This window comes from Rhinolophus sinicus, linkage group LG01, assembly GCF_036562045.2.
Source record: "Rhinolophus sinicus isolate RSC01 linkage group LG01, ASM3656204v1, whole genome shotgun sequence".
Lineage (NCBI taxonomy): Eukaryota > Metazoa > Chordata > Mammalia > Chiroptera > Rhinolophidae > Rhinolophus > Rhinolophus sinicus.
Genome location: NC_133751.1, coordinates 25,841,560 through 25,868,339, shown reverse-complemented (window position 1 = coordinate 25,868,339; position 26,780 = coordinate 25,841,560). Strand labels below are relative to the sequence as shown.

At 38.6% G+C, this 26,780-nt stretch overlaps 1 protein-coding gene across 1 annotated transcript in view; it reads left to right on the top strand.

Annotated features, from left to right (window-relative positions):
- PLCH1 (phospholipase C eta 1) overlaps window positions 1-26,780 on the top strand; it is a 190,335-nt gene that overhangs the window by 91,794 nt on the left and 71,761 nt on the right. Inside the window, exons 3-5 of the mRNA XM_074326762.1 lie at window positions 18,893-19,039; window positions 20,990-21,233; window positions 25,093-25,222. Of these exons, the coding sequence (XP_074182863.1) occupies window positions 18,893-19,039; window positions 20,990-21,233; window positions 25,093-25,222 (521 nt within the window). The remainder of the gene's footprint in view (window positions 1-18,892; window positions 19,040-20,989; window positions 21,234-25,092; window positions 25,223-26,780) is intronic.

Here is a 26,780-nt window from a genome sequence, read left to right as displayed (position 1 = left end):
GCTTCTGATGATGTGCCTGAAGTAGGACAGCTTTAGTTTTGTCATTTTTGCCTCCTGGGATGTTGCAGGCTTCATTTGCTCTAGGACCCACTTGTTCATCTTGCTGGTAGTCCAGGTATCCACAGAGTTCTCATCTAACACCGTATTTCAAGTGAATCATTTTTTACCTATTAACTTTCTTCACTGTCCAACTTTTGCATCTGTACATAATTGGGAATATGAGGGTGTGCATGAGCTTAGCCTTGGTCTCTAATGACACATCTTTGCTCCTGGTGATCTTTCCTAATTCCTCCATTGCTACACTTCCAAGTCTCAGTCTTCTTTTGAGTTCTTGGCTGTGGTTTCCCTTTGAACTGATGACTGAACCAAAGTAAGGAAAATCTTTAACAGTTTCAACGTGTTCATTGTTTATGTTAAAGTTGAGTATTTATTTTGTAGTCATGATTTTTGTCTTCTTGATGTTCAGGTATAGTCTTGCTTCGGCACTTTCCTCACTTTCATCATAAGTTGTTTCAAATCATTGCTACGTTCTGCCACTAAGATGGTGTCATCTGCATATCTTGTTATTGGTATTTCTTCCACCTGTTTTCATTCCTTCCTCTGAGACTGGCCCATTTTTTTCATATGGTGTGTTCTGTGTACAGATTAAACAAAGAGGGAAATTAAATGATGATAGGGAGATAAAATGATGAGAGCCTACGAGGTTGACAATTAAGTTTGCAAACTTGTTGCAGGGATTATTCTTTATGAATTTGTACCAACTGGACAAACAGTTAACCAAGTTTGCTACTTGGAAGTGCTGAAAAGGCTGCATGAAAAAGTTGGACGACCTGAACTTTTTGCCAACAATTCATGGCCCTTGCATCACGACAGTGCACCAGCTCACACAGCACTGTCTGTGAGGGAGTTTTTAGCCAGTAAACAAATAACTGCATTGGAACACCCTCCCTACTCGCCTGATCTGGCACCCAGTGACTTCTTTCTTTACCTGAGGATAAAGGAAATATTGAAAGAAAGACATTTTGATGACATTCAGGACATCAAGGGTAATATGATGACAGCTCTGATGGCCATTTCAGAAAGAGTTCTAAAATTGCTTTGAGGTGTGGACTAGGTGCTGGCGTCAGGTGCATAGCTTCCCAAGGGGAGTACTTTGAAGTGATCATAGTGGTATTCAAGGTATGTATCACTTTTTCTAGGATGAGTTCGCGAACATAATTGTCAGACCTTGTATGTGTTCATCCTGTACTGAATGTTGTGGAGTAGGGCACAGAGAACAGGCATCCTGGGAAGGCTGTGCATGTCCTCAGTGTTGACTTGTACTTTTGCCAGAGTGTTTTCTTTTGAATTGAAGTCCTAGTGCTTTAAATACATGCATCATGTTTACCCACAGCATACCCTGAATTTGGCACCAACCCTAGCACTGTAGGGGGCTGGTACAATCACGTATATGCAAGAGTTCCATCCCAATATTAAGGCTTGAAATTTCTTGTTTGTTGGGTATCTATTCTAGGTCTACTACTGTGCTTTTGTGAATTTACCAAAATTATTGGAATTGTTTCCTATACTATGATTTGCCCTGACTCTAAGTCAGGCAAATGTGGACCAGTGTAATTTTTAATAATACATTTGGATCAGAATTCTAGGGTTAGATAAATAACTTTAAGATACAAGACAGATATTCTTCCCGTACAAATTAATAATTAGAAGAAGTTTTTGTGGGAAGCGATAAAGAATATTTTAAATTCTAAAGATTTCCTCTATCATATTAAAGCATTTGTCTTTTGAATTTCAAAAAATTTTAAAAATTCTTTTTCTATATGGGCCAAAAGCATATTAGAGAGTTAAAAACAAGTTTTTTTAAAATTTTATTTTAAATGTATGCGTTAAATGCAAAAAAAAAAAAAAAAAAAAAAAAGAAAATCAAAGAAGAGACTAAAGAAAAATATGAACCACGTGTGACCCTGTAATCTAGAAACAACTGTAGTTGACATTTTGGTATAAAGCCTTCTAGTCTTTTCTCCTCTTCCCTTGTATATTGTATATTTGTACAATATACAAATGTAATGTTAGGGCGTCACCTTTTTGGGAGTCACTACAGTGCAGGAGTGAGAAGAAAACAAAAGCAGATGGCAGCTCTCAAAAGAGTGGGTGAAGCACCAGAAAACCAGAAAAGGCCTATAATAACGCTGCCTCATCTATAACATGGGGAGATCTCAGGGACAGTCCAAAGACCTTCTTTAGGAAGTTGACCTATATTGAGCTTGGAGTTCTGGGAAAATAAAATATTTTGACTGGATAAGTTCTCCAGGCAGCTGGGTGACTCTACTATACCCTGACAGGTCTAATAAAACAGTTTCAAATCCTGTTCTTCATTATCAGCAGAAGTGACACATTGATTGCCATTTATATTTTTTCACCATTTGTATTGATTCTTAGTCAACTCTTAGTTTTAAATACTAAAGAATCACTATTCCTGAGATAAACGCAAATCAGTCCCGAGCTTTAATTCATAAAATACTCTAATTTTTTTTTTTTCATGGCAGCAGACAAGTATTGGGCATCTCTTTTTGATCTGTTCATCTGTAACTACAAATTCATTAATCCAACGAATGCAAATGTATGGATCACTAGTCTGTGCCAGGTACTATTCGAGGCACAGGAAATTATGGCTGAATAAAAACACTTCTGTCCTCATAGGACTTAGGTTTTAGTGGTCTATGACAGAGAAAAAGAAGTAAATAGCTATTAATATTAGGCAACTAGGAGGCCTCTTTAGATTGGGTGATTAGGACCTACCTCTCTGGGTTACTTAAACCTGAATTCAAGGAGTCAGCCATGTAGAAATCGGGGCGGGGGTAAGGGAAGCATTCTAAGGAGAAAAAACAGTGAGTGCAAAGTGTACTGGGGAACTGCATGGAGCCCAGGGACTTACCAGAAAGAGGAGCAGGAAAAACAGGCTAGAGTGAGATCACGTAGACCTATAGTGAGAAATTTAGGATACTTCCTGTGGGAGGCTGTTGGTTTGTTTTGAAAAGTCTAATTGACCTTTAAAAAGTATATTAGCCGTGACATGGAAAATCATTTGTGGGGGGAATCAGGGAGGCCAGCTGGAATGCTCAGACACCCAGGAGAGAGATGATGGTGGGGTCACCGTACGGATGGGGAGAAATGGTGGATTTGGGCTGTGCTTTAGATGAAGAATCAAGGCTTCGTGAAGGATGGAGAAAGGAAACAATGATGACTTCTTGGTTTGGGGCTTAACTGATTAGGGGATGGTGAGTTCATTTACTGAGATGGAGAGGCTGGGGGAGGAGCAGATTTAGGATTTGTGTGATATTTATGATTCTTATTAGATATCCCAGCTGTGTCATCTGGCAGTTGTACATACGAGCCTGAAACTGAAGATGGAGGATGGTGCTGGTAATTTACATTTGAAGTCGTCTGTTTGTGGACTGGAATTCATACCCTAGGATTAGGCCACATCGCTCAGGGTGGCATAGAAACTCAAGTTCCTTCAACATTTGGAAGCCATTTTATTGTCCTGCCGTAGAATTTTTGATGATTCAGAATCTGGTGACAATACCTTGAGCTGCTACTCAGGAAGAAGGAAAGAAACTGTTTGTTGAAAGTCTAATGTGTGTTGAGCACTGAGCAAGACATTTTTTACACTTTATCTCATTGAGTCTTCACCATGATTCTTGTGTTTAACATGTGAGGAGACTGGCTCAGAGTCAGCTAAGTAGGCCGGTGACATTGTGACGAAGCAGTGAATCCAGGATTTGAATGCAGGCCTTTTGGCTTCCCTTTTGTTGCATCATGTTTGCCGTTGGCAGAGTTTCAAAGGTGTGGAAATATTTTCTTTTTGCTTGCTCTTGCAAATGAGTAATTTTATAGTAAATATAACATCTCCCATTTATATTTTTAAAAAGATTTTTCAAAATAGTACTTGCTCATGGCAAAGACAAGAAAATTCCTTAGCAATATAGAAGCCTTCTACGTGGGACTTTAAGTACCCTAGTCTCTTTCTCTGTAAGTACCCTTCCATTCCCACAAGTTCCACAACATTTCCATTAATGTATATATATTAAAAAACTCAAAATTATGCTATAAATATTGTTTTGTATCTTTTTTATTCACTTGATGTATCTTAGGCAGCTTTCCATTTTGGTAAATTTAGATCTATGATGTTCTTTTTAATGACATCATAATATTTCATGTTATGGTTAAGCCATCATTTATTTGATTAGACCTCATGAATATTTATATTATTTCTAGTTTGTTTTTAAACAGTCACAAACAAGGTGGCAGGTATTCAGCTATGTATTTCTATCTCTACCTCCTTGTTTCATCGAGCCAGTATCCATACAGGATAAATCCCTGGCATTATGATTGCATGCTCAAAATGCATGTTTATTTTAAATTTAGATAAATATTGCTAAAGTGACTGAAATAATGTCACCCAATTTGTAATCTTATTATTAGTTCTTTAATTTCATCCACAATGTCTTTTTTTAACATTAGAATTTGTGTTTATCAGGTGATGTATTGTTTTGTTCTGACTTTAAGCTTTTAACCATGAGTTGATTAAGCATTTTCTCCTATATGTTTTTTTGTCATTTCTTCTGTGAGCTGTCTGTTCATATCCTTGTGCCTATTTTTAATTGGGTTATTTGTTCTTTTTCTTATTCACTTGCTGGAACCGTTTATAGCCTGGATATTAATCCTTTATCTGATCTATATCTTTGTGAAGATTTTCTCCTAGTCTGTTGCTTATTTTGAATTTTGTTTATGGTTCATATATATATATATATATATATATATATATATATATTTAAAATTATAATTCATTTCCATTAGGACTTCTTTCCTTTGCCTTCAATATAGGAAGTATGAAATCCTTACTCTGGAAAAGATTCTAGGAGGACAGATTTAGTTATATGGCATTGCGTATATGTTTAAAATTGTGTATACTATGGTGCTGAAATATATGTCCTGCATTTCGCTGACCTACTAGTGTCATGTATGACTCTCCCAGTGTCCTGTGTTTCTGATATTAGTATGGCTGTGAGGTGTTTGTCACCTTTCCTATCACCTCCTACTTTCTGTCCTGGACTACAACTCCTTGCTGGCTCTCTTCCTCAGTATCACAAGTTTTACTTCCGTTGCCCCTTCTTGTTCCTGCTACTGTTGTGTTTAATATTTTCTACTCTCTCAATCCATCCCTAACTCTCCCCCTGCCCTCCATAATATTTTTTCTGTTCCTTATCAATTTTTGTATGCTTCCCATGATGTACTTGAAATACCCCAGCAATCATAGGGTAATCACGTGCAGGTCTCAGCTCTCTTTCTTTTTACAGTGGATGCCCTGTACTGCTGAAGAAGCGTGTGAATGTTTGTGTTCATGGGCACGTGCGTCGGTTAGTATAATTATTCCTGAGTGCAGAGAGACTCAAGAAATCTTGTATCCAGATAGTTATGGTTTAATGCTGGCCTTTTTTCTGTGACTGACTATTTAGAAAACTTTACAGCACATCTGCTGTGATTATATATGCAAACTTTGCTTAAAAGGAATTTTCTGCTTTTTATCTTCCATTTTTAGATGTTTCTACTTTAATGAAAAAATGATTTTAAGATCTAGTGCAGTGATTTGGCATAGCAATTCCAATCAAAACGCCACAAATAAGCTGTGATGAATGTTCAGTTGCTTAGTGATGTTGATGTGGTAGTAAATTTTTTTTGAAAAGGGAAGGTTATGATATTAGAACCAGGATTTGGATGAGGACAAACGATTTTTGAAAAATAAACCTGAGGGGATTCTCCCAGCCATTTTCCTTACCACATGGAGCTCTATTTTTGTTTTTTAGCATGGATTCTTTTTTCCACAAAAACACCTGCTACATAAATAAGGTGCCTGCTTTTTAAATGCCACACAACTTGATTTCCAACTGGCTATAGCTGGAAGGTGCCAGGTCTGCTTCACCTCAGCAGGTGGTCTCTGAAAGCTTCAGCCCCTGGGAGACCTTCAGGCTTGAGAACAACAAAGACCTGTGGGGGAGAGGCACTTTTTTATTTTCTAGAGAAAATATGATCTCTTCCTCTATTTTCTTTCGACTCTTAGATGGACAGCTTTAAAGGTACGTAGAAGTAGAACCTGTTTGGACAAAATTAGGACAGTTTGCAGGAAATCAGTTAAGCTTTCTTGGCTTTTCTTTCTCTCTCTCTTTTTTTGACAAAAAAGGATCAACTTCATAAACCAATAGTTGGTGAAGGAAATAAGGGTTCAAGTGTAAGAACTGGGAACTGCTGGGGCACATGAATTTGTTGCAGTACAGAATAGACTTTCTCTTTTAAAACGCAATTAAATGCAGGAGGTAGGTAGAAAGTGGGCACAGCGACTTTGGGAAATGAATGAGATGATAACAACCTCAACAAATGCTTGTTCTGTGTTAGTGTGTGTAGCATCCTGTGTAAGTACCCTGTCGAGGTAGGCAGGTGCCTTGCTTTTCAAAGAGGTGACTCTGGATGCAGTGTGGGTGCGATCAGATAAAAAAGGCCGATTGGTCATTAGGACTCAAAACTAAGAAAGCACCTCTGTTCTATTTAGCAGTTATGTTAGAACAGATTTGAAATCGGGAGGTATTCAGCAGCCTCCAAGGGGACAAGAGGTTATGGAGAAACAATCGGTAATGATTATTTGAACATCAGCATTTATATCTTTTAACCCTTGCTTTAACTGGGGTATTTCATATTTTATCAGTAGGAGGGAGACCTTGTGCTAATGTCCTAATATGCCACTTAGTGGTAGGTCTTCTTTTGTTTAAGTGACTGAGTTAAGGTCCAATGCTGTGCCTGGGAAACTGGTTGGCTCCCACTGACCACATACTAAGCAGGTAAAGTGTAATGGTGCTCAGCTATGGTTTCCAAACTTAAATATGCCTCAAAATTACTTGGGAGGGCTTTTAAAATGCAGCTGCTGAAGAAACAAGGGTATCTGAAGATGTGGTCTAGGAGTCTATTTTAAAGTAAGCCGAGATTGGGGACCATTTGCTGCCTCAGGATAAGTTAGATTTATCCAAGGACTATATTCAACTTCTACCTCTTAACAGCCAGGTACACTTCCATTTTGACCCAACCATCAACCAAATAATAAGCTAGCACTTTGAAATTAGTGTGGTCTGGTAAAGTTGCTATTCTTTTTAACATGCCCAGTAGAAGTACTTTTGTCCTCTGATATGACAGTTCTTATAGAACTAAGAGAAAAGATTTTCCCGGCTTTAGGGAAGGGTAAGCCTGACTCATATGGCCGAATCAAATTGCCCTTGTTACCCAAGAAACAACCAAGAAAATTAGGAGTGAGCAATAAGTGAAACTGGCTTCCTAGTTAGTAAGAATAAATGTTAAGGCATAATTTTTTAATGTGGGGAACCGAGTATTTGTAATTTGTTTAAAATCATCATTGCTGCCATTTATACACTCTGTGAGGAGAAAACGATGTACATAGACCTAGAATAAGAACAATTTAAAAAATTGAATCAAGTGCTCTTATTATGATCTTCAAGGGTCAGGCTCAAATTCCATCTTCTCTGGAATTCACTTGATCTGTGCCCCTACCTGCCTCCCTCCCCCAATTCCTTATTGTCCTTAATTTTTGCACCCCACCCCTTATGATCACTGTGATACATAAAACTTCCAAAAGCTAGACCTAATATATTATAGACTTCTAGTATTAGGTATAAAGGGTCCTAGGAACCATCAAATGTGATTCTTTATTTTTATAGATCAGAAAATTGGAGTCAAGGCTGTTCAGAATACTTAACCAGTGATCATTTAGTTCTGGCCTCTATAGACAGGATCTGAAGGCAGACATTACAAGTGGTGAAATGGAGAGAATTGCCCTGGGATTCAGGGCACCTACTTTCTAACCTGGCTCTGCCGTTTACCAGCTTTATGACCTCAGCCAAGTTCTTTACCTCTCTGAGGAGTCTGTTTTGTCAGCTCTACGATGAGAGGAAATTAATTATTTTACCAACTTCACAGAGATCTTTAGAGGAATAAGTCACATTGTATATGTCAACAGTCTTAACTCTGGATGCACAGTTGGATTCCCTGGGAAGAGTAAACAAACAAACCAACAAACAAAACAAATGTTGTCTAATCCGACCCCACCCTAAGAGGTGCTGATTTAATTGCTCTGTGGTGGGGCTTCGAGGTAAACATCTTTGAAAAGATCCCCAAGTGATTTTAACATACAGCCAGGATGGAGAACCATGAAAGAACCTTGTTGGGTGGCAATGTTCTCGATAGATAAAGGCCAGTATTAGTGTGACTTGAGAACTTTTGCCTTAAATGTCATATCACTGAATAAATGATGGAACCGGGTCTGTGGTCTTTTAAAATACACACACACGACATGAATTTTATTATTTAAAAATATTTTTATTTTATTAAAGTATAGTTGACATACAATATTAGATTAGTTTCAGGTGTACAACATAGTGATTTGACATTTATAGACCATACGATGTAATCACTACTCTGTCTAGTAACCATCTGTCACTGTGCAAAGTTATTATGATATTATTGGCTATATTCCCTGTGCTGTACACTACACCACTGTGGCTTATTTATTTTATAACTGGAAGTCTGTACCCCCTATTCCCTGTTACCTTTTCCACCCATCCCCCACCTCTGCCTCTCTGGCAACCATTAGTTTGTTCTGTTTCTATGAGTCTGTTTTTGATTTGTGTTGTTTGTTTTATGTTAAATATGTTTTTTAAAACAAACTATATTGTGGAATTTCTGATCTTATATTGAAGTAGAAAAAACTTTACATATTATAATAGATGAGACTAAATTTGAATTTAAAATTAATTCATATCTCCCTCCCCAATGGAATAACAATAATAAAACCAGCAAAAGTATATTGTTATGAATTCTTACTTGTATTTCATTTATTTCCTAGGGCTAACAATTATGGAACAGAAACAATTGTTGAACATAATATAGGTCTCATTAAAAAAGAAAGTATTATGTGGAAGGCTTTAGTAAAAGAAAAAAAAGAGGCTCTTACATTTTAAAAATTACTGATTAATTCCTTTCACCATTTCTTTGACCTAAATTCCCCCAGGTATATTCATCAGTGTTGCAGGCATACTGACATATGCATATAAGTTTCCAAACAAATTCCAAAATGGTACTGCTAACCAATTAGTTTCTAAGGCCTTTCGAATAGTCTTATCTTCTCTACAGGAGTGATTTAAGCAATGAAATAGAAAATCAGCAAACTCTAGATCGTTTGGCTTTCACTGGAAAGAATCATGACTTAAAAAGAGTGGAGCATTCCATTGGTGTTTGTAAGCAGATTTATTTATATGCCCATATTATTTGACTTCAAAGCCAGGCTGCTGGTAAGGAAAAGCTTTTCAAGTAAAGCCATTTCCTGTGAAGAACAATTATATTTTATATAGAGATGATTTTAAAGATCCATGTCTGTAGTAAGATATCTAGATATTAATCAGTATCTTTTTTTTCTTTAAAGTTATTTTAAAAGGCTTTTGGACAAACTGGCATTTTGTCTTCTCGAAAGATAAAATAACATTTATGAAAGCTAGATCCGCTGTTTTAGAGACTCCTAGAAATTAGAGGAAAATGCATGTTTAGATGGAGGAAAGTGGGCTACTCAGTGATACTGAGTGACCTTCTGAAGTTCACAAAGCCAGCTGGTGCCAGAGCAGGACCCAGAACTCTTTTTGCTCCCCCTCCTGGCCTCGAACCTGTGGACTGACTCTCATCCAGCTCATTGCCTAGCAACAAGATGTCTCAGTACTCACTTCCTGTGTTCCAGGTCCCTAATATGTTTTGGTTTGTGCTGAGAATTAAACATACATTTTACTTCTTCTCTGGTGACTTTAGGAAGACTTCCTTTTCTTCCGTTGAGAACAATATTACCTGCATTATTTGCCGGTTTTTCCCCAGTTGTTTTCAGAAGCTAATCTCTTTCATTCATAACTCAAATTTACTCTAATCCGCGGAAGATGGAAGAAATCAATTCACATTTTTTTTTCATGTACTTCTCTGCTGAAAAGATTCTTTTGCAGATGATGTGGACTTTTGCTTTGCCAGCTAAAGCACAGTTTGGTGATCAGTGTTCAAGAATAGACGGGTTCACAAAAGAGCGCAAGTGATATTTTTGTATGGCCTTACACAGGCATGGTCGTGACCGTATCTGTGAGAAACTGTCTCAAGGTGACCTTTAGAGCAGAGAATGAGCAGGGCACCAGGTGTCCTTATTACTATTGGAGATGATTTTGGTTCTTGGCCTTTTAAAGAATAGAGCAATATGCAGGAAACATGCAGTTATACACACACACACACAAGCATGTAAATATACATACACAAATACTTATACATGTATACGTGCTTGTGCATACTTCTGTTTACTTTCTGTGTTTGTTTCCCTTCCTTCTCATTTTTATTGATTGAGTTTTAATTTTGCACCTGTATACTGACAGAGGTCACTCCCTTCCGTAGCCTTTCCACTAGATTCTCTCCCAACCCTATAGATAACAGTTTCATTGTTTTCTGGGTTATCCTTCTTGTGTTTCTGTTTGTAATCATAAACAGATTATTTGTATATTTATAAAACTTCCCATCATTTTCTTACATAAAAGGTAGCCTAACATATAGTATATGCTTATTTTCACTTTGCTTTTTTCACTTATAGCTCTAATTTCATTAATAACTCTTGAAAGTTATTCCATATTAGTTCATAGAGATCTTATTTTTTTAAAATTAAAGTTTATTGGGGTGACAATTGTTAATACAGTTACATGGCTTTCAGGTCATAGAGTTCTTCTTTATTATCTTTTACAGTTACATAGAGTTCATTGTATGTATGTATATATTATTTTATTCAGCCAGTAGCCTATGTAGGATCATTTTTACCCTAAGTGGCAATGGAAGAATTTAATGTGATGTGCCGGGGTGGGGGGGAAGAGACAAAAAAACAAGTGAACACAGTCATCATATGAACCTCAAAAACATGTGGTGTGAAAGAAACCCAGACACAGAAGACTGTATAATGTATGATTTTTATTTATATGAAATACCTAGAAAAGGCTCATCCCTAGAGACAAAAAGTAGGTTATTCATTGTCTACGGCTATGGGTGAAAATGGGGAATGACTGCAAATGGACATGCGGTTTCTTCTTGGGGTGATGCAAATGTGCTAAAATTAGATCATCACACAACCCTACACGTACTAATGTCATTGCACTGTTCATTTAAAACAAGGGAATTTTAATATATGTAAATTATCCCTCAATAAAGCTGTTATAAAAATCAGCATCAGGTGGCATGGATGATATTCCTAACAGAATGGGATTATCTCTGATTCAAACATGGTTGAAAGAATTAAACCCTCTTAGATATCATATATACAGAGTGGAAATGTTGGGAATCTCCCCACGAATGATACATATTTTGTATTAAAATACTTCATAGCAGATGTGTATTTTTTTTTTTTTTTTAACCACATTTTCTGCTTTAGGGATTTAATGAACTGATAACCTCTAAGGAAATTTACTTATTTCACATTGAATGTGACAGAAACAGTTGATTTAATCCTTTCAAAAGAGTTGGTACTTATACACAATGGAATGTTACTTGGCCATAAGAAAAGATGAAATACTGCCATTTGTGACAATCTTGAGATGATCATGCTCAGTGAAATAAGTCAGACAGAAAAAGTCAAGAACGGTAAGACTTCACTCATATGTGGGATAGAAAACTGAAAACAACAAATGAACAAGACAAACTAAGAAAGTAACAAAAACTCATAGACACAGACAACAGTTTAGTGGTTACCAGAAGGTAGTGGACATGGGAGTGGCAGAGAGTAAAAGGGGTAGATACATGGTGATGGAGAACTGACTCTGGGTGGTGAACTCACAATGCAATATGTAGTGTTACAGCATTGTACACTTCAAACCTATATAATTTTAGTAACTATTGTCACCCACTAAATTTAATAAATAAAAAAAGTTGAATTTTAAATGACTTTACAGACCACTTTTTTACACCTTTCATTTTACAGATGAGACTCTGTTAAGAGTTTTAAAACTCTAATTATGTAATAAAATTAGAAGATACTCCTCTACTCATTTGTTCTGCTCTTTAAATATTTATGCTCTGCTGTTAGGCAGACATTAAAATGATAATTATTAAAACTGTAGAAACATGGAAAGCTGTTTATAATACAAATGCAATAAGCAGAGGGCCAAATGGCTTAAATATCATGATTGCAACCAGTGTGTCAAATCTGTGTCCATACTGAGATCTGGAGCACAATACATAAAAAGGAGTGTGTGTTTTATGTGATGAGTCGATGGGCATTTCTCTCTTAATATTCTTGAATGTTGCTGCATTGTATTCAAATAAACTTCTTTTTCTAAAAATACTAAGGCTACCATAGGGAGAATGATATAAGATCAAAGGGATTGTGCCCATGGTGGTAGCTGTCTGAATTTGTAACTTTCCCCAGATATCTTCCCACGCGGGAAATGTGTGTGAAGAGGTTATATCATTCTAAGCCCCTGGAACTCTTTCCTTGTTTACCTGCCTCTGGAACTCTTGCTTTATTGCCTTGTTTTTCGTCCTGTTTTGTGGAATCTACCGATCCAGCATAGCTGGAGAATGACTGTTATCTATCTCTGCTAAAGGCAGAGCATGAAGAAATTGGCTTACTCACATGGGGACACTTAAGTGATTTAGAGGACACTGGAAGAATATTTTGTCTCCATCGCTGATCATTACCTACTGGGATGAGTTACAAAGAATGAGTGAGGGTGCTCCTTCTCAGGTTAGCTTTACATTTCAATGGACTGTTTACTATCAGGTTTGAAGAAGGGAGAAGTGGGCTAGATGACTCTCAGGACTCCATTGGACTTGATTTTTCAATTTCACTCTAACTGAATGGCTTTTTGATATAACTGGGGAGCATCATGGAGAAGGCATAAAGCACCTACATAAACAATGTAAGCAGCATATTGTTTCACAGCCTAGCTCTTGTCAAGTACGTGTTGATCCTATGTGCTCGTCCACGGCAGTGGGTGGTGCTGGAATCTTAGTCCATGGCTGAGCTGGTGGCATAAACCTGAAGCTAGCGAATATTTAATGTATTGTGTAAACATACTCCGTCTCTAAGGGATTGGATCCCACTTTCTAAAATGTTTGGGTTTCTCTGGATGGTGTTTGCTAAGTGGCAGGTGGTGTTTATTAGCTCAAACAACTGATTACAATTTTTAAAAACTTTTTATTAGTTTCAGGTGTATGAAACACTGTAATAGTTAGACATTTACACCCCTCACAAAGTGATAACCCCCCTCCCTGTCTACTGTCCCTCTGACATCTCCTATTGCTGTTACAATTCCATTTACTCTATTCCCTATTCCATACTCCACCTCCTGTGTTGCAGACATTATCCTTAGTAATATTTTTACTGATACATCCCCTTGGGCAGGGGAAGCAAAAGAAAAAATAAACATATGGGATTACATCAAACGAAAAAGGTTTTTCACAGCAAAGGAAACCATCAATAAAACAAAAAGGCATCCTACTGTATGGGAGAAGATATTTGCCAATAATACATCTAATAAGGGATTAATATCCAAAATTTATAAAAAACACATTCAGGCTCCGTCGTGCAATGGATAGCGCATTGGACTTCTAAAAAACACATTCAACTCAATACCAAAAAAAAAAGCAACCCAATTAAAAAATGAGCAGAGGACCGGAAGACACATTTCTCTAAAGAGGACATACAGATGGCCAACAGACATATGAAAAAATGCTCAACCTCACTAATAATTAAAGAAATACAAATAAAAACCACAATGAGATATCACCTCCTGTCAGAATGGCTATCACAAATAAATCAACAAGCAACAAGTGCTGAGGATGTGGAGAAAAGGGATCCCTCGTGCACTGTTGGTGGGATTGCAGATTGGTGCAGCCACTATGATTACACTTTTATGTCACTGCCTTTCCTCTTAAATTGTGGAAATATTATAGCCATAGCAATTCCATTTCAGGGGAAAGAAATGGGACTATGAAAAGGAAAGGGGAAGAATGGACAGTGTGAATAAAGCAGAGGACCCTGTCAGATGTGTGGGCGGTCTACAGATTTATAGTCCTTGCTTTAGATCTGTGATGGTACAGTTCATTCAGCTCTTTACTCTGGTTTAAAAAATTTATGTTCTCTCTTCCCAGAGACATCTTCCTGAATTATATCTTTTATCCTGTCACTCCTTTGCTCAGAAATAGCTACTGAATCTCTCATTGCCAGTGGATTAAAATCTTTTATCAGCAGCCCTAAATCTCTACAGCTTAGTCTTATCTGGCCCATGGAATCATAGACGAGCTTGGACAATTAAGTTCATGAACATCCTAGAAAAAGTGCTACATACTTCATTGCTGAATATCACTATGGTCACCTTTGGAGATCTATGGAAAGCTACTTCCCTTGGAAAGCTATGCACTGATGCCAGCCCCTAGTCCACCCTTCAAAGCAATTTTGGAACTCTTTTCTCTGGAATGGCCATCAGAGCTGTAATCGTATTACCCTTGATGTCCTGAATGTCATCAAAATGTCTTCCTTTCAATATTTCCTTTATCTTCAGGTAAAGAAAGAAGCCATTGGGGGCCAGATCAGGTGAATAGGGAGGGTGTTCCAATATAGTTATTTGTTTACTGGCTAAAAACTCCCTCACAGACAGTGCCTTGTGAGCTGGTGCATTGTCGTGATGCAAGAACCATGAATTGTTGGTGGAAAGTTCAGGTCGTCTGACTTTTTCACGCAGCCTTTTAAGCACTTCTAAATAGTAAACTTGGTTAACTGTCCAGTTGGTGCAAATTCATAATGAATAATCCCTCTGGTATCAAAACAGGTTAGCAACAGCGTTGCAACAAATTCGTGAACTTAATTGTCAGACTCGTATGCTGTTCCCTTTGAGTCACTCTTCAATGGCTGGAGGTCCATCCTTCCCTACCTTCTGATCATGCCTGTACTCTCACCTGTCCCCAAGTCTTCACTGATGCTGTTTTATTATCACATTTCTTATTGCAGCCCACTCTCTTCTCTTTTTCCTATGAACTCCCATAGTATTTCACTCTGTACTTCTGACTTGGCATTTATTTTTAAAAGTATTTTAATAATAAAACTATAGTAATAGCCACCATGTATAGTGTTTTTGATATGCCAGATACTGTTTTTAGCACTCTACTTGAATTAACTCATTCAATTAACAACAATTCAAGAGGTAAATAATATCCCCATTTTATGGATAAGGAAATGGAGGCACAGAGAGATTAAATAACTTGCCCAAGGTCATACAGCCAGTAAGTAGCAGATCTAGAGTTCTACCCCAGACTCTCTGGATCCAGACTTGGTATTCTTAAGCACAGCTCTATACTACCATTAACAAATTATCTTTTTAGGTGTTTCATTCTCTTAAAATTCAACCTCTTTCAGCCAAAGACAGAGTATCTTTGTTCTCTGCTTTACTTCATTATACAGCCTTATGCCTGGAACAAAGACTTGCTCTGTGAACATGTGTTTATTGAAGTTCTAATAGATTGTTCTGTGAGGTTTGCTTGGTTGGTCTGACTTGATGATTTTATCTTGGTACACTGACACACTCTTTTCTGTTCTCCCTCTAATTACTCGTGTGAGATGGTCACTGTGACTGTCAAGAATTCCAATCCGTGGCTTCCATTCCCTAAATGAACGGTGCTCAGTGGTGGGTAAATTTATGAACATGTGTGAAACCAAATTTTGTGTGAAATTTGTGTGAAACCAAGTCTCAAATTTTGTTCTGTGCTTCAAAGTAAACATTTTAAGTTTGTGCGTTTATTTTCCTAAGCAGTATTTTTGTTACTTTGGGTATTTAATATGTCAGATAAAATGAGTAAGGGCAAGCTATGCTTCACCTTCCTTACAATATCAAATCTGAAAACCATATCTAATTTTACACATCTCTCCCTTGATTTTGGGGGGAAAGAAAAGAGTCTTCATGGAAGACAGTGAAAGATGGTAACCTTTAATGAGTATCCTGCACATACAATGTTAAGCTTTGGGATCAAATTATCTTTCCTAGTAAAGACAAGATACTTAGCCAAAAAAAGCTGAAGTCTACCATTGTTGAAGTTTATTTACTGTGTTTCTTTGATCTGATTCTAACAGCTTGATAAGGTAGGTACTCAGAGCCAGATGTTTCCAGTGCTCTATATATGCCTCTGTATTTGTTGATGAAATGAAAGCTGTTTCTGGCTAATAAAGAGCTTTTTGAAGAGTATGGCATAAGTTGCAGAATCAAGGGAAAAAACAGAGTAATTTGTCAGCCTCAGGAAGAATAACTGACAACTGTGGCATCTTGGGATGGCCAGCAAGGAGTGTCTCTTGAGTCTTGGCTATTGAAATGGCTCAGTTCTGTTTTCAGTTAGTGCTCTGCTCAGCATCGGTGCTCCAGGAAGGGACACAGATTTGCTCTGAGCTTAAGTCAGGTGTCCGTTTCTTAGTTGGGATGATTGATAGGCCACCAAAGGCACATGGAGGGGAAAAGAGTATTTCCAGTTACCAGTGATGGGGAAAACGGTAACACCAATAGATGGTCTCTTCCACCAAGGTTCATCTCAAAGCAGAGAGAATTTAAATGATAGCTTTGACTTGGACAATAAGTGATTTGGATATTACCTGCATTTATTCATCAAGTTAATTCTCCAGATGGAAAATCCTAGCAGTTTGATTCATCAACACATGTTTTCTGTCTAGATCCTTATTTTCCTTCATTATACACGAGGTCGTCTTCTTTTAGGATAAACCTTCCTTTTATTTATTTATTTATTTATTTATTTAGTCTTAATTTTTTTATTTATTGGGGAATATTGGGGAAGAGTGTGTTTTTTCTCCCAGGGCCCATCAGCTCCAAGTCAAGTCATTGTCCTTCAATCTAGTTGTGGAGGGCACAGCTCAGCTCTAGGTCCACTCGCTGTTTTCAATCTTAGTTGCAGGGGGCACAGCCCACCATCCCATGTGGGAATTGAACCTGCAACCTTGTTGTTAAGAGCTCGTGCTCGGGGCCGGCCCGGTGGCTCAGGGGGTTGGAGCTCTGTGCTCCTAACTCTGAGGGCTGCCGGTTCGATTCCCACATGGGCCAGTGGGCTCTCAACCACAAAGTTGCCGCTTTCAATTTCCCGCAAGGGATGGTGGGCAGCACCCCCTGCAACTAATGATTGAACATGGCACCTTGAGCTGAGCTGCCACTGAGCTTCCAGATGGCTCAGTTGGTTGGAGCGCATCCTCTCAACCACACGGTTGCCAGTTCGATTTCCCGCAAGGGATGGTGGGCTGCGCCCCCTACAACTAGCAACAACGGCAACTGGACCTGGAGCTGAGCTGCGCTCTCCACAACTAAGATTGAAAGGACAACTTGGAAAAAATCCTGGAAAAATACACACTGTTTCCAATAAAGTTCTGTTCCCCTTCCCCAATAAAATCTTTAAAAAAAAAAAAAGTTAAAAAAAAAAAGAGCTCATGCTCTAACCAACTGAGCCATCCAGCCGCCCCAGAATAAACCTTCCTTTTAGTTCAACCAAGGCATTTTCTTCAGAGGTGCTATCACTAGATGCTATCTCTGGAGCTTAGTAACTTTCAGTTTAAGCCTCAGAAAATCCTAAATGTAGAATGGGAACTTGACAGGTTAATTAGTCCACTTAAGCTCAGATATAAATATCATTGAATATATTGGTTAAAACTCTCAAGGTTGCAAGTAACAGAAAACTCAAATTGAAACCATTTGAGTAAAATCTAAATAGTTCAGGGATATATCTCTAGTTGCATGAGGAGGTTGATGTAGGGCTCAAACAACATGACAAGGACTCTTCATTCCTATTTATCAGCTCTGCTTTTGATTCCATTTCAAGCAGACTTACTCTTCATGAACCCAAGATGGCAGCTGGAAGCTTTGGGCTGCAAAGTTTAGGTACAGAAGGAGTTCACAAAATCCATTTTTTCAGGAGTCCCAGTGAATATCTCATTGGCTTGGATTCAGTCACATGCCCATTTCTGAACGAATTACTGTAACTTCAGTTGATAGGATACCCTAGAACTGAAGGGTAGATAAATTTTAAATGACCCACGTGACTGAAAATGTAGGGAAAGATGAATTACCTAAAGAATAATCAGAATGCTTTTGGCAGAAAATGGAGGAGGGAATTGATGCTGGAAAGTGAAAAAAAAAGTTTATGTTCAGTTGTGAAACTTGATATTTTTGATATTAAAATTTATTTTTATCTAGCTTTTTTCAAACATACCCAAAAGTGTAATTTGTGTATGTAAACATACACAAATATGTAACCATCATCCAACTTCAATATTGTTGAAACATTTTGCCAATTAGTCTCTGTTGATTGCATTTTAAAGCATTATCGTAAGATTTTTTTTCTTTTACAGCTGGCTATGTAAACACTCATAAGATCAAACACGAAGTTCGAGACCTTGTTTTATGAACATGAATCTAAGTATCAAATGATCATTAGTCTTATACCAGAAAACATTGTGTTGCCAGTTAGAACAAAAGATGGCTCTGTGCAACAGAAATGCATTGTTTACCTGGAAGTAGAATTTTATTTCAGTTGGTGGGGCTTTTTCCTGCCTCAAGCCTGATGAATCAATTCCTTAACAACTCTTTCCAGAGGACCTGCAGCAAATTTGTGTTCTGTTCCTGCGAGTCTTTTGCGATGAATCAGAGGTTTTACTTGACCGTAAGGTTTCTGAACACCAGTACTCATGTGCATTGTGCGAGAGCTGAATGTGCTCCAATCTCTTTTGCAGTTGAAAGATGCATGAGTGTAATGCAGTCTGGGACACAGATGATCAAACTGAAGCGTGGGACCAAAGGGCTCGTCCGGCTCTTCTACCTGGATGAGCACCGGACTCGCCTCCGATGGAGACCCTCTAGGAAGAGTGAGAAGGCAAAAAGTGAGACCACCCTTTGAATTCTTTGCTTGGCCTGACATAGTCACACATGGGTTATATTGGTTGGGTTCTGTGGAACTTCCAAATGTTTGCAAATTCTGGGGTCAGTTGTGAAAGGACGTGGATAGACAGAATAATTAGTGACCATTTTTTGCCTTTTTAATTCTTTGGGGAATTTAATTTGATAAAAATCTTCTCCATGAAGGCTATAAATATTAATATTTCCCTTGTGTTAGGTAGAGACGTGACATTTTTCTTTTCTAGTTGGGGTATGGGGTTTTTTCATTTTCCTATAAAAGTTTAGGGATCTCATAAATCCAATGCATTTTAAAGTAAATAACTTCGATCTGACCTGTAGATAAAGCCTTTCTCCCACACCTTCAACGCATAGCACCAACTCCGTGTGGAGTTCCCTGTAATGTCTGTCTCATGCTCCTACCATCCTGTTTTCACAGGAACCTCCTTCTCCAGGGTCTCTTTACCTTTATGGTGGTGAAATCTAACCAGTCTCCATTTGGCTAGTTTCTTCTACTTTCATCCGTTAAGATGCTTTCCTCTTCAAGTAACAGAAGACCTTGACCAAATTAAACTTACATGATAAACAAATTTATTATCTGACATAACAAGAAACTCAGAGACTGGCAGCCCCCAGGCATGGGACACTGTCTCTAGTTCTGTATTCCCGAGTGCTCTTGGTTCTGTTCTGTCCCTGACGCTCTGGCATTGTAATCAAGGTGGCAACAACATGACTTCCGCTATTCTGGGCCTCACAACTTGATATGACAGTGGAGGCAAAAAGGGACCTTCTTTTCTGGTACTTTGTTTTTTTTTTGGGGGGGAAGAACCCCTTTCCAGACCCTTCCCTCACAGCAGATTGCCCCAGGTCTCCTTGGTTAGGGCTGGATTGCGTTTACATACCTAAATCAATGATGACACATAGGAACAGGGCTGCCACAATGGCTGAGACCTACCAGAATTTGCTCTGGACCTGGGCGTAGCCTCCGTTACCTGTGTGTCCTGTGGGGACTGAGCTGATACCAGAAGAAAATCAGGACTGTGCCATTTAGGCAGAGAGGAGAAGTGGATGGTGTGTGGGGGCCATCAATGGGATATGCGACACTTCTGATTCATGCTTAAAAACAAGCAAGCAGAGACAAAACATTGTTTTAGCCTAAAGTAATTATCCCCACCAGTGCTTCTCTGATCCAAACCTTCAGTGCTGCTCTACTACCTAAATAATGCTGATCTCCGGTCTATTATTCTAGACTCTCTGTAATCTAGCCTCTCCCTACCCTTCCAGCTTTATCTCCTGTTAACTCTCCCTCTTGAGCTTTCCAGGCCCGCATAAATTGCCTATCCAGCATCCCCGCAGTGGGCCTCATGTTTCTGTCTTTCTGCCTCTTCCCCTGGAATGCCGTCTAGTTCCTCTCCGCCTCGCTAAGCCCTGCTCTGCCTTCTCCATGATAGCATTTTCACTGTTAATGCCAATCACTTTTCACTGTGCTAGCCATTTGCCACTAAATTTGTTTTCTTTTCAATTTTCTAACCATCTTCTCATGTATATTATAAAACACCAGAGTTGGCTGTGTAGGTCTTTGTATGTTTCCCTTGCCTAAATATGTAAACTATACATTTAACATATTCATTAGCTCCCTTTTCTACCAGACTTCTTGCCCTGGTGGGCATGTCTATCATTTCATCATAAATTTCAGCCCATGCTCACTCAGTGCTCGGGAGGGCATTGTGCAGACTGCCCAGGAAGGTGGTCTTATGTAGAGAAGGTTCCTAGCAGGAACTGATAGGGCTTGTATTTCACATTTGGACCTACAGCCACAACTCATAGACAATGAATTTGTTCTTCTTTATTTTTAAACATTTAAAACAACTTTGCTCTTCTTTTTTCTGAGTCTGTAAATGTAATTTCATCTGCCATGTATTTTATTTTCCTCCCAGTCCTTATTGACTCCATTTACAAAGTCACCGAGGGTCGGCAGTCTGAAATATTCCACAGACAGGCTGAGGGGAGCTTTGACCCCAGCTGTTGCTTTACCATCTACCATGGTAACCACATGGAATCCCTGGACCTCATCACCTCCAACCCTGAGGAGGCCCGCACCTGGATCACAGGCCTCAAGTACCTGATGGCCGGCATCAGTGATGAAGATTCCCTCGCCAAACGGCAGAGGACCCATGACCAATATCCTTCCTAAAACTGTTTTGGAGCTCAGTGTGTAGTGTGGTGTGGTGGCGGCGGTGGTGGTGTGTATGTAAGTGTGGATCAGACTATGCTTCATTTTTTCCCTTAATTTCTTTCCTTACCCCTAGCCTCCTCTGTCCCCTCCTCACTTTCACACTAAGTAAATGAATGCATGAAACATATAGACACAGGCTTGTATGAACTCAGGTACAGACTTCTTCTGAAGAGACTGAATTTAGCGCCACAATCCGAGAGCTCTTCAAATACCATTTCCTAAGAGAGGTGAGGCGACAGGGAAAGCATCACTTCATATTAGAGAAAATCCTGCTTTGTTCTGGTTAGTTTAGTTTCACAAATACTTTTTGACTTCCAATTATGTACCAGGCACTTAGCACCTTCCTACTTTCCCTCTCTTTTTTTTTAACTTATAGTTTGGAAACTGACCTGATTGATATTCAAGGGGAAGTTATTTTTTACTTAATAACATTTATCTTCTCTAAATTGCTTGAAATGCTGGAGGCTGTCTCATTCTTGATTAAACCCATTTTTGTGATCCTGCAGTGCTGACAAGATAAATGATTAATATGTTTTGTCTGAAGGGCACCTCTCCTGCTGAGATGGAGCTGGGCATATGACATGGCGTTTCTGGCCTCAGTTTGCTTACCTGTAAAGTAAGCGTATTAGACTGCTTTGGTTTCCTTCTGCATGTTTTGAATGGCCTTAAAATACATGTGCCTTCATCCATGTAGGAAGCAGTACTGCCTTGCTGTCATTGGAATGTGAGCCCTAATTTTTTTTTTCCCCCAGAGTGGTGATAAATTTGTGCTGCTCTAGCTGTACCCCTCACCTGGGGTGCTGTTGGAGCAGAGTGGAAATGTTCAGCCCATAAAAGGATTCTGACAGGATGAACGTCTGAGCTGATGAGCCATGATGTTTTCATCAGTATTCTCAGCATGCAGATCAATGCAACTGGGATTCATAAATGAACTAAACTCCAACATGGCAAATAACTTTCTGTGTTTTATTCTATTTGTTTGCTTCTTAACTCCTCATCATTTGGTAAAAAACAAACCAACAAAAGCACTGAATTAGTAAGAATGCTTTCTGATGCAACTAACAGTGCCTTAAACAATAAAGAATATTAATTTTTCATGAACAAGAGACCTGAGATGGGGCAATTAATTCAGAATCATTAATCAGTGGCTCAACCATATCACAGAGACCCAGGTTCTGCCATTCCCAGTGTGTTGGCTTGTTCCTCCAGCGGGCTGCTCTTTGGTAAAAGAGCTGTAGCAGCTTCAGGCCTCAGATCCAAACACAGCCCTGCCCAGAGGGAGCAAGTTCCTTCTGATAAATCTTTTCTCAAGAGCAAAGAAAAACTGCCCAGGAGGCTTCCAAAAGACTACTTGTCATCGTTGGCCAAAATTGCTATTGCAGGCCCATTCCTAACAAGAGTAATTAATTCACATAATTGGACTTTGATCTCAAGAACCTTCTGCAGAGTGCAAAGAGTTTTTGTTTATGTAGGTTCTTGCTATAGATATTTCTCATATTAGAAATTTGAGAACTTGAAAAATATTCATTAATTCATTGAAAATTATAATAAACTGTTACGTTAATGTAACATTTTATGAAGAATAGTTATATTTTGTCAAGCAAAATAAATTAGTGAGAAGAGTAATATTGCTTTACTCTTTTGCAAGTCTCTTTAATGTCGCTCTTATGGATTCTCATTTTGCGTCTGCATTCAGTCTGTTGTGATGTGTGTGGTTATGAGTCACTAATCCGGGGCTTCCTCAGGCACTCATGTGTTAATTAGGAGGAACAAACAAGTACCTTTCAGATAGCCGAATACTTCAACCTGCAGTTGTATCTTCTACCATGTAGACTGTTACTAGGAGAGAACAGTTTTCCTTTCACAGAATCTTAGAGTTGAAAAGGGACTTCAAGGTCATCTAGTTGTGCTCACTGACATTAAGAAGTGACATAAGTGATCCATGTCCCAGGGCCAGGTCCTCATAGAATCAGAACTAGTGTATATTTCTTGGCCTGATTCTACCTTTGCTTCTGGCTTCCCAGCCCTACATCCCCTAAACCAATGGCCAAGGCCAACTTGTGAGCTGGTGCGGAGGCGTTGCAGACAGGCCTACCCTAAAGGGTTTGTCTCTGCAGAATAGTCACACTTAGGGTTTGCTTGTCCCTGCCTCTTCTCTGGAGAACTCTTTGAGAGGCTTTGGTAAAGAAGTATAGAATAAAAGGATGGACATGTGTCCGTCATTGGCTGTCATCACGTCTTTGAACTCTGGCTAAATATTTTGAGAGGCACAGAGCAATGTCCACAGTCAAAAGAAACGGAGCACTGTGTGCCCCGAACACAAATGAGGTTCAGTTACTTAGGAATTGGCCCAAATGTTCCACTCTTTTGATTCTGTAGCTAATTTTCCCCTAGTCCTGGGTCACCCTTTATCTTCCAGGTATCACATGCAATGAGGTCAGGTCCTGCCTGAACTCTATGAGGAGAAATTGAACTTGAAAGAACTGCACTGGTTATTTTCAAAAGCTGTAAAGGGAACAAAATATGAAACGAGGTATTTGCAATCTGACAGTCACCTCTGTTTAACTTTAGAAGAAATAAGACTTGAACTTTTTGGTTGCTTTGACTTTCTAAGGTACAACCTCCTACAATCATCGTTTGAATCACCTAAGAAATGTAAATGTGCTCTATTGTCACTGGGAGGTTCGTTAATATTTTGACTTAAAATGAAAATCAGTTTGGTGTCACTTGCTTGATAAGCAATATTATCCACTCACTCTTTCCTTTGACCTACTCCCATTCTCCCATTTCTCAATTTTAAACCTATGCCTTTTGCTTGCTTTGATTCTCTGATTTCTTTCCATCACCTTCAGTTCTTTCCTCTTCATTACCCTTCAAATTTTGAAACTCAGTTTGGTTCTCTTAGTATTCACACAAAACCTGCCTTTTGTAATTTGCCTCCCAACAACTATGAAGCACCCATTAAAAAAAAAAAGCTCTGCTAAAACTTGGAATTTTCAGCTCATCTGTTTGTTACCATTTATTCTGCTTTTCCACTATGTAAAACAGTGCAATACTCATCCTCCGGAGGGTCTTTTAAAATCTCATTTCACATGATGTAAATCCTTTGTCTCTAAACTCATCTTAATAGCCTCAGTCACTTGGTGTTATATGTGAGCTTTGAGGGTAACCTCTAGCATGTTAGGTTTGTAGTTCATTTTACTGCCCTTGACTTACACGTTTCAGGCTATTAGGCAGGAACCATCAAACATAGTATAGAGACGGACCTTCTGGGACGGAGAAGAGTGTGCTAGAGCAGGTTGCATGAGATCTGGGTTTGAGACCTGGGTCCCTTACTAACCCTTACCAAATTTCTCCCTCTTCTCTAGTTTATGTCCTCAGGTGGACAATGAGGAAATTGAACTAGTCTAAATTTCTAAGTGTAAGAGTGGGAATGAGAAAAGGGGGTTGGAAAGATTGTATAGTGTGGGGTATTGTAAAGGTAAAAAGATACTAGAGGAAAGGTTATACCGAGAGACGATAAGGCCTAAGTTTGGTGTTTCATCGCATCATAGAAATGCTTTAACAGATTGGATAACAATGTTGGAGTTGAAGAACCTCTCAGAATAATATGGTTTGACTCATTTCACAGTAAAGGGATGTGCCCCTGCTTCCCCCATTTCTTTTGTTGTTGTCACTGTTAACTCACCAAAAGACTTTTTCTTCAGAAGTTCAATGTTAATGATAAATGCCTTTGAGTGTATACTGTGAGACAGCAGTTTTTATTTCGTGAAAACATAAGTGTTTTTCTTGACATCTCTGTATGTGGGTGAAGCAGACCTTTGAGGAAGCTGATAAGAATGGTGACGGCTTATTGAATATTGAAGAGATACACCAATTGATGCATAAACTAAATGTCAATCTACCCCGAAGAAAAGTCAGACAAATGTTTCAGGTATGTTTTCACAATTGAGTTGGCCTTATGTAAAATATGCATTAGAGGTTATCAGTGTACTTAGGTATTTCAAAAGGCAATTTTGTTTTGTTGGAAGTTAATATTACCTGCTTTGTATTGCTTTATTTTTCTTTGACGAACAGAGACATTTTGTTTCATTGAGGAAATAAAAAAACTTTCTAAACTTAACATGCATTGACAATTTCACTTCCTAAAATGCTTTTTTTTGTTGTTGCTCTTTTCAGAGAGTAATTATAAGCACTTTACCTGACAAATGGTGGAGGAAATGTGATCAACTCTCTTAGAGAGGCTGATACTTTCTAATCATATAAAGTCTTTATTCTTTGTCAGAATAAAGAATAACATGAACAAATAGCACTTGTCGAAATCCTGAAGAGCCCTCTATTTCATTTCAGAGGAGTTTAAGATTTAGAATCCTCAAATCTTAGAAGTGCTGTATCACTGCTACCTTTTAGGGAGCTCTCCAGAAGTTCACTCAACTGCTTGTTGGTGTTAGGTGAGATGCTGTTTCCTTGTAGGTGGGGGCTTGAGGAAAATCCTTGGGCCCAGACTCATTCTGTGGCACCGACCTTTGACTACACTTAGTCCTGCGTCTAGGTGCAGAAGTCAGCTCTCTTAAGTTTAAGTTGGTGCAAAGACAATGTTAGATTATTAGTCATTACTAGAACATTAATTTAGGAAAGGCTATTATTTGGAGGTAAGTCGAATGCATAATCCATGTTTTTGCAATGGTTTTCTAAGTGGGTAGGTAGGTGGTATTTTATACATGTAAAAATAAGTATAGGGGGTGATACTTTGTGATATTTAATGTTTTGTGCTTCCTTTGTTTTCTGACCACTTGCTTCTGGTAGTGTAGTGGTAAGGCAGAAAAAGCATGAGGAGTGAGTTGCAACAAGGAATGGAAGATGGAGGCTATCTTCCCTCTGTGACCTCTTACAGTGGTCCTGTCCTTGGAAGCTCTTGGCTGGAGATGGTTTGCACTGTGGGGAAGTTGGTCCTAATACCGGAAGACTACATGAGGGAAAGGAAAGAAGATGAAGGAATGAGATATGCTGTAGACAAACCTCAGAGATGGAGTGAGGGTCTTAGGAGGGGAAATGCATTGACACAGATAGAGTGAATTGTCTTCAAACTAAATGAGAATGTTTAACATGTTCTTGACATTCCCTGTGACATCTTACTTTTGTCCTGTTTTGAGCCTTACCTCCCATCTGAGCCTTTCCACAGGAGGCGTTCAGGTATCTGAAGGGGTAGCTGCTGATTAAAGCAGAGAGGCCAAGCTTAAAGAGGAGCGCAAAGTTTATACCTACAAAAATAATGATTTTCTGGGTACTTTTGGAAGAAAGATAAGAAAGAAACATAAGATACTGAACTATTTTTGCTTCTGTATTTTTCCCTTCAGACACCTTTGATCTTGGGTGACCTTTGGTTCACCCAAATATTTTAGAGGGTGAACCAGGAAATGTTTATGTGAAGTGCCTTATGAGTTCAAAGTAAATCCTTTAGTGTCCTATTTAAAGAAATGCTAAGAGTCTCT